Genomic DNA, 12,921 nt, shown 5'->3' on the forward strand with positions numbered 1-12,921 from the left:
AGCACTTTGTGAGACTGAGATGGGTGGATCCCTTGAGCCCAGGGGTTCAAGACCAGCCTGTGCAATATGGCGAAACCCCATCTCTACTAAAAATACAAAAAATTAGCCAGCGTGGTGGCACACACCTATAATCCCAGCTAACTGGGAGGTTGAGGTGGGAAAATCACCTGAGGGGGAAGTTGAGGCTGCAGATAGTGCCATGTACTCCAGCCTGGATGACTTGAGTGAGACCCTGTCTCAAAAAAAGAAAAAAAGGGTGAATATATGCTAGTGTAGGTCAATAGGGTGATGGATAATCATGTCTGTAACTTAGTCTCAAAAGGTTCAGGGAAAAAGTTCTTTTCTTGCAACTTGTCTGTAAATTTGAATTATTTCAAATGAAAAGAAAAATGCCATTGAATGACAATGATGTTACAGGGGTAACTTTTATTCTACTCCACTCAGAGTGCTTTAGAAAAAGTAACTCCTTCATAAACTTCAAATAATATTTAATGTGAAGTCTGACTCGAAAAAATGAGTTCACAACCTGTAACATCCCATACTGTTGTTCTTCATAATAAAAGGCAGTATGGCACAAATAACATGTGCTTTGGAGCCAGACAGAATGTGTTCCTTTCTAGCTTTGTGACTGAGAAAATTAATCGACTTTTAGGAGGCTCAGTTTTCTCATCCAGAAAATGGGAATAACTAATTGATTGCTCTGTTCCGTATAGGCTAAGTAATGACTTCTATGCTCCCAAGCTTGGACCTGTACTCAACATTGTTTATTATATAATATGATGTTCTACTTTCTAGGATAGATAACTCATTTATTTTTCATACCCCATTTCCTCCTTAGTAGCTACATTATTGCTTACCACTATTCTTCATGATTGGTTTGGAGAAGAGGTAAATTTTATTACTTATTAATATTGTTAATAAAAGATTTGGTAGCAAAGGTATCAGCAAAATTTGGAAGTTATGTAGTCAGATCTTAATTGTCTGTTGCCATTATCACAAGCTGATTATGTACTTAAGTATAGTAAACAAGTGTAGCCAATTCTAATCTAGTTTAATCACCTCTCCTCAGACACTATCAGAAAATGAGTAATGAATAAAATAATTTATTCAATGTTGATAAGTGGAGAAATGGGGACCTTTGTGCACTGTTGGTAAGAATGTAAGACAGTACAGCTGCTGTGGAAAACGGTATGGCGGTTCCTCAAAAAATTAAAAATAGAATTACCATATGATCTGGCAATTCCACTTCTGGATATATACCCCAAAGAATTCCAGACTATCTCTAAAGCATGGAAGATAAAAGTGCCAACTTAGTTGGAAACATACTCTGTACTTACCAGCTGTTTGTTGTGCTGTGGCAGAGGACATGGCTGGGCACCAGCTGGCACCTTGTATACTGGCGTTACTGACATACTGGCAGGGTGGGCACATATGAAGCGAACCTGCAAAACCTCTACAGCTGGACTAGGGTTCAGGACACCTGGATGATTTCCAATTCGGAATGTGAGAACCTTTAAGGAAATATCAAAGCAAGAGATAATTGTGGGTAGATACTTGATGCCAATATAAATGTGTTAGAATTATTCAAATTCCAGCATAGAGAGTCCCTTTCACATTATAATCTGCCAAATCCCTTAAAGACATTATAGTTCTTAATTATCTGTGCTAAAGGGCATTAATAATATCATGAAACTTTGAAAACAAATGGAACATTAAAAAAATCTAGGTCAGGCACAGTGGCTCATGCCTATAATCCCAGCACTTTGGGAGGATCACTTGAGTCTAGGAGTTCAAGACCATCTTGGGCAACATAGTAAGACCACATCTCTACAAAAAATCTAAAAATTAGCGAGGCATGGTGGTGCATGCCTGTAGTCCCAGCTACTTGAGAGACTGAGGCAGGAGGATTCCTTGAACCCAGGAGGTCAAGACTACAGTGAGCCATGTTCATGCCATTGCACTCTAGTCTGGGCAACACAGTGAGACCCTGTCTAAAAAAAAAAAAAAACTAACTTTGACTGGGTATGGTGGTGTGTACCTGTAATCTCAGCTACTTGGAAGTCTGAGTCAGGAGGATTGCTTGTGCCTAGGAGTTCAAGACCAGCCTGAGCAACATAGTGAGACCCTGTCTCAGAAAAAAAAAAAGAATCTAACTTTGACCAATTACTTCAGTCTTTTCCTCCACCAAATATTTTGTTACAAGTTCATAAAAAGTGAAAAAACTAATTTGTGTTTCCACTTATTTCTAGTAGAAGTACTAATGAATAACGGAATGTGGAAACAAAAATAAGTTAGGAAACTTCAAATGGGGGTTAATTAGGCCTGAAATTACTAATAGCTCACTCAACAAACTAGGAAAAGAAGGAAACTATCTTAACATAATAAAAGCCTTATCACAGCTAACATCATACTCAATAGTAGAAGACTGATTCCAAAAATGGGCAAAGGCCCAGTGCGGTGGCTCGCACCTGTAATCCCAGCAATTTGGGAGGCTGAGGTGGGTGGATCACCTGAGGTCAGGAGTTTGAGACCAGCCTGGCTGATATGGTGAAACCCCATCTCTACTAAAAACACAAAAATTAGCGGGGCATGGTGCCACACGTCTGTAGTCCCAGCTACTCGGGAGACTGAGGCAAGAGAATTGCTTGAACCTGGGAGGCAGAGGTTGCAGTGAGCCAAGATCATACCATTGAACTCCAGCCTGGGTGACAAGAATCAAACTCCGTCTCGAAAAAAAAAAAAAAAAGAAAGAAAGAAACTGAAAATAACAAGTATTGGTGAGGTTCTGGAGAAATGGGAACCCTGGTGCACTATTGGTAGGAAAGTAAAATGGTACAGCTGCTGTGGAAAATAGTATGGTGGTTCCTCAGGAAATTAAAAATAGAATTACCATATGATCAAGCAATTCCACTTCTGGGTATATATACCCAAAACAATTAAAAAGCAGGATCTTGAGAGATAGCTGTATTTGTTGACAGCATTATTATTATTATTATTATTATTATTGCTATTATTATTATTTGAGACAAAGTCTCACCCTGTTGCCCAGGCTGGAGTGCAGTGGCATGATCTTGGCTCACTGTAACCTCCGCCTCCTGTGTTCAACAGATTCTTGTGACTCATCCTCCTGAGTAGCTAAGACTATAGGCACACACAACCACACCCTGTTAATTTTTGTATTTTCAGTAGACACAGGGCTTTGCCATGTTGGCCAGGCTGATCTCGAACTCCTGGCCTCAATTGACCCAACTGCTTCAGCCTCCCAAGGTGCTGGGATTACAGGTGTGAGCCACTGTGCCTGGTCAACAGCAGCATTATTCATGATCGCTAAAACCTTACTCTAAGCAACCCAAGTGTCCATCAATGGATGAGTGAATAAGCAAAATTTCTTTTTCTTTTTTTTTTGAGAGTGACTCTTGCTCTATTGCCCAGGCTGGAGTGCAATGGCATGATCTCGGCTCACTGCAATCTCCACCTCCCAGGTTCAAGCGATTCTCCTGCCTCAGCCTCCCAAGTGGCTGGCATTACAGGTGCCCGCCACCACGCCCAGCTAAGTTTTGTATTTTTAGTAGAGATGGGGTTTCACCATGTTGGCCAGGCTGGTCTCGAACTCCTGACCTCAAATGATCTGCCCACCTCAGTCTCTCAAAGTGCTGGGATTATAGGCATGAGTCACTGCACCCGGCCGCAAAATTTCATATATACATATATATATATATAATTTTATATGTACATATTTTATATATACATATATATATAAAGGAATATTATGCAGCCTTAAAAGGAAGGAAATTCTGACGTATGCTACAATGTGAATAAACCTTGAGAACATTATGTTAAGTGAAATAGGCCAGTCATAAAAAGAAAAATATTATATGTATTTCATTTATATGAAGTACTTAGAGTTGCCAAAATTAGAGACAGAAAGTAGATTAGTGGTTGCCAGGGGCTGGGGTGAAGCAGAAATGGGGAGCTATTCTTTTTTTTTTTTTTTTTTTTTTTTTGAGACGGAGTCTCGCTCTGTCACCCAGGCTGGAGTGCAGTGGCGCGATCTCAGCTCACCACAACCTCTGCCTCCCAGGTTCAAGCAATTCTTCCGCCTGAGCCTCCTAAGTAGCTGAGATCACAGGCGCATGCCACCACACCTGGCTAGTCGTTTTGTTGTTGTTGTTGTTTTTGTTTTGTTTTGTTTTGTTTTAGCAGAGAGGGGTTTCACCATGTTGGCTAGGCTGGTCTCATACTCCTGACCTCAAGTGATCCAGCTGCCTCAGCCTCCCAAAGTGCTAGAATTACAGGCATGAGCCACCACACCCAGCCAGGAGTTATTCTTTAATGGGTATAGAGTTTTAGTATGTTTTGTTTGTTTGTTTTTTGAGACGGGATCTTGCACTGTCACCCAGACTGGAGTGCAGTGACTAGATCATAGCCCACTGTAACCTCAAACTACTGGGCTCAAGTGATCCTTCTGCCTCAGCCTCCCAAGTAGCTAGGACTATAGGTGTCTGCCATGATACTCAGCTAATTTTTTATTTTTTAGTAGGGACAGGGTCTCACTATGTTGCCCAGGCTGGCCTTGAATTCCTGGCCTCAAGTGATCCTCCTGACTTGATTTCCCAAAGTGCTGGGATTACAGGCATGAGTCACTGTGCCCAGCCTTAGAGTTTCAGTTGTATAAGATGAAGAGATGGATGGTAGTGATGGCTGCACAAGATTATGAATGTACATAATACTATTGAACTGTACATTTTAAAAATGATTAAGATGGTAATTTTAGGCCGGGTGCGGTGCCTCATGCCTGTAATCCCAGCACTTTGGGAGTCTGAGGTGGGCAGATCGCCTGAGGTTAGGAGTTCGAGATCAGCCTGACCAACATGAAGAAAACCCATCTCTACTAAAAATACAAAATTAGCCGGGTGTGGTGGCGCATGCCTGTAATCCCAGCTACTCGGGAGGCTGAGGTAGGAGAATCACTTGAACCCAGGAGGCGGAGGTTGTGGTGAGCCAAGATCGTGCCATTGCACTCCTGCCTGGGCAACAAGAGCAAAACTCCATCTCAAAAAAAAAAAAAGAAAGAAAGAAAAAAAAGGATGATAATTTTATGTGTATTTTACCACAATAAAAAATTGAGGAGGAAAATAAGTAATTAGCTCTGAAATTACTAATAGCTAGTTAGTTATATATACAGTAAAGTTCACTACAAATATTAGAAAGAAACCTATGCAGTAAGCTATGATTGTTCCACTACACTCCAGCCTGGGCAGCAGCGTGAGACCCTGTCTCTAAAAGATAAAAATAAATAAATAAAATAAAATAGAATGAAGTTTATGGATACAGCACAGTTCCCACCAAGTTAAAATCTTACATTGATTTCCTTATGTGCTGGTTAGCTTTGCTGTTTCACAGTCATACCTTGAATTCTCAAGACCAGTAAAACTGCAAATCTTTGTTACTGATTTTGATAGAAGTACAGCACAGCTGTGAATGAAAACTATGTAAATCCACCAGTACCTCCAAAAATAATTAAAACTCAGCTGGGCGCAGTGCCTCATGCCTGTAATCCCAGCACTTTGGGAGGCCAAGGTGGGTGGATCACTTGATTCCAGGAGTTCAAGACCAGCCTGGCCAACATGGTGAAACCCTGTCTATACAAAAAAACAAAAATGGCTGGGCACAGTGGCTCACGCCTGTAATCCTAGCACTTTGGGAGGCCGAGGCAGGCAGATCCCAAGGTCTGGAGTTTGAGACCAGCCTGACCAGTATGGTAAAAGCCCGTCTCTACTAAAAATACAAAAATTAGCCAGGCGTGGTGGTGCGCACCCGTCATCCCAGCTACTCAGGAGGCTGAGGCAGGAGAATCTCTTGAACCCAGAAGGCAGAGGTTGCAGTGAGCCGAGATTGCACCACTGGGCAATCTCGACTCCAGCCTGGGCAACAGAGTGAGACTCCGTCTCAGAAAAAAATTAGCTGGGCATGGTGGTGTGTGCCTGTAATCCCAGCTACTCAAGAGCCTGAGGCATGAGAATTGCTTGAACCCAGGAGGCAAAGGCTGCAGTGAGCCGAGATCGTGCACTGCACTCCAGCTTAGGCAACAGAGTGAGACCCTGTCTCTAAATAAATAAATAAAAATAATTAAAAATAATTCAACTGATAGAGGGCAATATATTTATTATTCTTATCAGTGTAGATCTAATTAGTTTCTCAAAATTGCTAACCATAGATGATACTTCAAAGTTTCCCTTCCTTGAATTCTTAAAGTTGGGAAACTAAATATCCTAAAGTCTACAAAACAAGGAAGTGAATTATAATGATAATGTGGTTGCAAATAATGTGAAATAAGCTCATTACTACAAAAAGATCTTGTTTAGTTCATGAACTGCTGGAATTCTTGGATGAGCAAATTGAAACCTCTGGGTACATTTTAAGGATAATAAGGTTTTAGAAAAAACAATCCTTTGATCAATAATTAGAATTTTTCTGTTTAGTCCATAAACTAAATTCAGTGGAATCTAAAAAGGAATGGCTGGAAGTACAAAGGAGTACTATACTAAAGAAAATGTTATAAAAAACTGTTTTCCTACTTGTTCCCCTAAATCCAGGCATTGGATCTGGTAGATGTACTGGTTCTGTTTTCTCTTAGATGGCAGCCACACTTGTGCTATTCCAATCTTCTCTGTCTTCTCCGCACTCAATTCCAAAAAAAATCGGGAGGGCTCCAAGATCCATGGACGAGGACCCCCTTCAAATACCATTTCCTTCACAGACTGCCATGTCACCAATGCCACTTCCACAGGATTTAGAGCCTGAAGATATTTAAAGAAATTAATCCCTGACAGGTTAGGGAATTCAATCATTTTCTAAAGTGAAACACTAGTTATCTGAATATGCTGCAAATGACGTTAAACTTAATTCCCAAATTAAGAGATATGTATGCCATGCCTCTCACTTGGAATGCTTCTCAACCTAATCTGGATCCTACCTATCATTTGAATCTAACTATTAGGTTACTTTATCCATTAATTTGTGTCCAGTCATTCTAGACCACACCACTTGTTCATCCTCTAAGCTCTTACAGTATTTATCTGTACCATTCATTTGTACACTGTTCATTTCCTAATGTTATTATATGTATGTCAAATGCTATGTATAAATCTAATAATTTTTGTCGTTTTCTCTAGTTATATAAACTCCTTAAGAGGAGTCAGTATCTTATACCTAATTTGTTTTCGTATTTCTCTTCTTCACTGGGATTTAGTACAATGTTGTGCACAGAAAAGGTATTGTATAAATAACTGCATAAGCATTTTTTTCAGGCTAGAGAATGAAAGATAAGATGCATAAGCATTTTAAACTGATATTTTACTACAGTATCAAAGAACTTCTGCCCTAAAAATATAAAAATAATACATCTATACACTTCACCATATTTCTCCAAGAACTTTATAAACTAAGAAGTAGACAAGATAGGTATTACTCAATTCAGTATAGAGGAGTTTTATCCCATTTATAGATGAGGAAACTGGCATTAGGGGAATGAAGTATTCTCAAATTGTAGGTTATTTTTGTATGGCACACAATGTCCACAACAGTGACTAATTTTTTTTATTATACTTTTAAGTTCTGGGATACAAGTACAGAATGTACAGGTTTGTTACATAGGTATACATGTGCCATGGTGGTTTGCTGCACTCATCAACCCGTCATCTACATTAGGTATTTCTCATAATGCTGTCCCTCCCCGACTCCCCCACCCCCCCAACAGGCCCCGGTGTGTGATGTTCCCCTCCCTGTGTCCATGTGTTCTCATTGTTCCACTCCCACTACAGTTGTTAAAACGAAGTAAAGAGTTTTAAAACTAAGTAGAGAGTTGAAGCAATTATTCTAAAAATGTAAGCAAACTATGCTTTTTTTCTGGAACTGTTCAGTCATATTTATTATTGAGTACTATTAAAACTGAACATTCCTATCCCTGATGGTAGTATTCTCTTAAATAATGTGTATATAATTCAATAAATATTCACTTATGAGGATACAGTAATAGAAATTCAAATAAAGTCTTGTCTCACAGGGGAGCCCACAATCTGGCAGAGACAGACTTAGAGTAGGTAAAGAGTACAATAAGTATTGCAAAAAGACATGTGGCCAGGTGCGGTAGCTCATGCCTGTAATCCAGCACTTTGGGAGGCTGAGGTGGGTGGATCACTTAAGGTCAGGAGTTTGAGACCAGCCTGGCCAACATGGTGAAATCCCATCTCTACTAAAAATACAAAATTAGCCGAGCATGGTGGTGCACGCTTGTAATCCCAGCTATTTGGGAGGCTGAGGCAGGATAATCACTTGGAGGCAGAGGTTGCAGTGAGCCAAGATCACACCATTGCACTCCAGCCTAGGCAACAAGATCAAAACTTGATCTCAGAAAAAAAAAAGACATGTTACAGAGTACCATACAAGTTTTTGGCCAGGCGTGGTGGCTCATTCCTGTAATGCCAGCAGTTTGGGAGGCCAAGGCAGGTGGATCACTTGAGCCCAGGAGTTCAAGACCAGACTGGCCATCATGGCAAAACTCTGTATCTACTAAAAATACAAAAATTAGCTGGGCATCATGGTGCGTACCTGTAATTCCACCCACCCAGGAGGCTGAGGCACAAGAATCGCTTGAACCCGGGGGGTGGAGGTTGCCAAGATTGCGCCACTGCATTCCAGCCAGGGTGACAGAGTGAGACTCTGTCTCAAAAAAAAAAAAAAAAGAAAAGAAAAGAAAAGAAAAAAAAAGTTTTTGACAGAAGAAATGAATAGAAAAAATAAACACAGAGGTCTCATAGATGGCTTTTCTGGAAAAGCAAAACCGAAATGTTTCCTTTTTCTTAGATGTATAGTCCAAAAATAACCAGACGAACTGAATTGAGCTGATAATGTAAAAGGACAAATTGAGAACTGTACCATGTACTGAAACACAGTAATGATAACAAGGGTAGAACATACATATTTTTAAACAATTTTTTTTTCATCAGGCAAGGGGAAAGACACATGACTAATATACTAGGTAAAAAAGAAAATCATCATCTTACTTCCTATCCTTTAAGGACAACTTTCATTCAGGGGAGATCTATTTGTGGACACTCAATACATATAAAATAAGCCTAAGGACAATGATAAAAGTGAGAAAAAACCTAATGGAACTTTACAGTGAGCCACAGCCAAGCACTTGCATTTAATGAGGCAAGAAGGAGGACTCACCCACCAAGCGAACTAGTGAAACATACTTGAACCTATATTTAATATATATGCTACACAATGTACAATGAGGCCAACTTAAAATGGAGATTTGAATGAATAATTTATCTTTTTTCTTTTACTTTACTTTACTTCTTTCATTAGTGTTAATATTTTTCCCTGTGGATGCTCCTTATTCCAAGAGGCATTGAGTCAGGATTTGTCAGTATCTATCAGCAAGAACTTGTAGATACCAATTTTAGCTCCTGCTGGAATCCAATAGGATGTAGAAAGCATGCCAGTCTCTATCTACTTTTATTCTGAATCGTTGCAAGATCCTTGGGGTGTCGCTTTTCCGGCTGGAAACCTCTGTGGCTGGTGGCACTTTTGCCCAAGTTTTGTTTGGGCCCACAGGGCTTGTTCCATCCACTCGGCCTGGCAGGCTGTGCTTGGTTCATGCTACCAGCCTGGATCTCACACCTGCCAAGGGTGAGCCAGGCATGGAATGGCAACAGGTGTGTGAGTGAGTGAGCATGGGGTCCAGCCACTGCACACAGTCAGGCACACCAGTTGCTGTAGTGGGACAGGTAGCTCCAGGTGCTGGCATGGGCACTGGCTCTCTGCAAGCCTGTGGCTAGATCAGGTGCATTGCAAGCAGCTTCCACGATGCCACTGGGGAACACAGTGGTGCCTGGAAGCTTGGAGACTCCAGGAACCACAGGGCCCCAAAGTGGGAGTCACAGCCCTGGCTTGGGGAGTTCCCAGGTCTCGGCTCCCTGAAGAGTCGCAGTTCTTCTCTTCACCCACAATGTGGTGAGCAAGGGGCATGTTTCAGCCCTGTTTGTGTTATAGCTCTTTCAGCCCTGCCATTGGGCAGGTCCCAAGTTCTTGTCCTGCATCCAGGAAGAATAAGGTACGCAGAACAAGTGGAGGGTGAGGCAGGTGAAGAAGAGATTTACTGAGTAACAGAATAGCTCAGAGGAGGCCCTGGAGTGGGCAGTACCTCTCTGCTGCTGGTCATCCCAGTGTCTGCAACTCTCAGAAGAGAGGAGGCCCTGGAGTTGGTAGCTCCTCTCTGCAGCTGGTTGTCCAACATCTGCCCAGCTCTGGCTGAGCCTGGAGCTTTTATGGGCATCAAAGGGGAGGAAGTCTACACTGATTGGTCCATGGGCAGCCATGGGTGGGCCCAGAAAAGGCATCACAAGTTCCCACTCTGGTCTGCGGGACTGGCAGCCTGGACCCCAGTGTTCAGGCCCTGCCTGGTCTGAAGGTAGGGCCTCACCAGGGACTGCACCTTCTGCCCAGGAACCTGTCTGCCTCCTACTGCTGTTCATGGCACCCAGGCTGTAGGTGCCAAGGGGCACCTGCAGGCCAGTGCTGAGCTGCCCTCAGCTCTCCCTTGGCTTCCCTCCTATGCTTGTTGGTGCCCAAAGTCTGGAGGGGGCCAAGGCAGCAGGGGCCTGCCATGTCAAAATTGCCCCAAGCATGTGCTCATCTGGCCAGACTGTGACAGCACCCAGGATTGGCCCAACTTTGTTCTGAGATCACAGTTGGTGCTGACAGCAGGGAGAAGCCAGGCAGCGGAAGCACGCAGAAGGGGCCTTCCTGGGCCCCCAAGAGTACAAGGATGCCTGGGTCTGCAGCTGCCATTTGGGTGGCTGCAGTTGCATGGCAAGGAGGTGGTGGGGCTGGGGCAGGGGTGCATCTCCTGCCTGCTCAGTGGAGCAGGAGGCCTGGGTCCGCAGCCATGACTTGGGCAGCCAAAGCTGCACCCAGGGAGCTCCTGCCCCACCAACTCAGAAGGAGTGGGGCTCCCGGGGCTCCCACTTGCTGTCGGCTCCAAACGGCTCCATGGAGTGTGCAGCCCCAGCTGCATCTCCCTGCTACAGATGGCGTGAGGGCAGCAGCTGCTCCAGACAGGCTGCCGCTGCCATCAGAACCATTTATCATACTATCTCCATTATAATGAACCAGTCCTTAGGGCTCAATATAACGGCTTCTGTGCTTAAAATCTGTAAGTAGATAGGGTAAAAGATGATTGACTTCCTTCCATAGGACAGAAATTATCTTTCAGAGTTCTTCAAAAGGGAGTATGCTAATATACTAATTTTGGTATTTACAGAGATATATGTGCATGTAAAAATTCAGATAACAACTTAAGATGAGCGTACTTTATGAACTTTTCTGTACATATTTTATACCTCAGTAAAAAAGAAGAAAGGGAAATATCTAAAACTTTCTGATACAACTTAAAGATATTCCTGTGAGGCAGTAAACTCCCTGGAGACTTAGGTTTGAGGAGACAGCTGCAGATCTAAAAACAAAAGAGTGGCAAGTAAAGAGAACATAAATGTCATTGATCCTTAGTAGAGACCACAGATAACTAGCAAGCCCATAAGCGGACATAGTTGAGTCCATTAAAAGAAATGCCAGTTCCTTACCATGAAATATCTTACCTTTAGGGGTTCATAAGCAGCAAATGTAGCACTGCTCTCCAGGTACTTGTCACATTCACTCACACTTACTGTTACCAGAGTATGGCCGAGAGATTTAGCTGCGATATGTGTACTGGAACAATGCATTGGTCCAGGTCTTTGAATACCTGTGAATCAAAAACCATGATTTTTGGCAGGGCGTGGTGGCTCAGGCTTGTAATCCCAGCACTTTGGGAGGCCGAGGCAAGCAGATTGCTTGAGCTCAGAAGTTTAAGACCAGCCTGAAACACATGGTGAAACCCTGTCTCTACAAAATATTTAAAAAATTAGCCAGGCACGGTTGTGTGCACCTGTAGTCCCAGTTACCCAGGAGGCTAAGGAAGGAGGATCGCTTGAGCCCAGGAGGTTGAGGCTGCAGTGAGTCGTGATTGTACCACTACACTCCAGCCTGGGCCACAGAGTAACACCTTACCTAAAAAAACAAAACAAAACAAATATGATTTCAGTGGGGTAACAAGCAGTTAGTTTTCTTTTTTTTTTTTTTGAGATGGAGTCTCACTCTTGCTGCCCAGGCTGGAGTGCAATGGCACAATCTCAGTTCACTGCAACCTCTGCCTCCCAGCTTCAAGCGATTCTCTTGCCTCAGACTCCTAAGTAGCTGGGATTACAGGCACCCAGCACCATGCCTGGTTAGTTTTTTGTATTTTTAGTAGAGATAGGGTTTCACTGTGTTGGCCAGGCTGGTCTCAAACTCCTGACCTTGTGATCCACCCACCTCAGCCTCCCAAAATGCTGGGATTACAGGCATGAGCCACCGCACCCAGCCACGACCAGTTAGTTTTAAAGGAAATTAAGCTACAAAAATATAAGAATTTTAATACATTAAAAATACCATCTTGGGCCAGGCACAGTGGCTCACGCCTGTAATACCAGCACTTTGGAAGGCCGAGGCGGGTGGATCACCTGAGCTTAGGAGTTCGAGACCAGCCTGACCAACATGGAGAAACCCCATCTCTACTAAAAATACAAAATTAGCGGGCGTGGTGGCGCATGCCTGTAATCCCAGCTACTAGGGAGGTTGAGGCAGGGAGAATTACTTGAACCCCAGAGGCGGAGGCTGCAGTGAGCCAAAACATGACATTGCACTCCAGCCTGGGTGACAGAGTAAGACTGTTAAAAACAAACAAACATACAAACAAACAAAACCCATCTTGATCTCTTACATTATCAATTAAGCCCTTTATATCAAGTTGATATCTGTTCTATTGAGAGACAT

General features: G+C 42.8%; 2 protein-coding genes across 2 annotated transcripts in view; one reads left to right on the forward strand and one right to left on the reverse strand.

Annotated features, from left to right (window-relative positions):
* The window catches only part of UBAP2L (ubiquitin associated protein 2 like), a 340,775-nt gene that overhangs the window by 147,626 nt on the left and 180,228 nt on the right, over nucleotides 1-12,921 (forward strand). The window lies entirely within an intron of this gene.
* NUP210L (nucleoporin 210 like) overlaps nucleotides 1-12,921 on the reverse strand; it is a 160,761-nt gene that overhangs the window by 95,172 nt on the left and 52,668 nt on the right. Inside the window, exons 14-16 of the mRNA XM_050752318.1 lie at nucleotides 11,667-11,812; nucleotides 6,579-6,800; nucleotides 1,338-1,511 (exon numbers count right to left, since the gene is read on the reverse strand). Coding sequence (XP_050608275.1) covers nucleotides 1,338-1,511; nucleotides 6,579-6,800; nucleotides 11,667-11,812 — 542 coding nt within the window. The remainder of the gene's footprint in view (nucleotides 1-1,337; nucleotides 1,512-6,578; nucleotides 6,801-11,666; nucleotides 11,813-12,921) is intronic.

This window comes from Macaca thibetana, chromosome 1, assembly GCF_024542745.1.
Source record: "Macaca thibetana thibetana isolate TM-01 chromosome 1, ASM2454274v1, whole genome shotgun sequence".
Classification (NCBI taxonomy): domain Eukaryota; kingdom Metazoa; phylum Chordata; class Mammalia; order Primates; family Cercopithecidae; genus Macaca; species Macaca thibetana.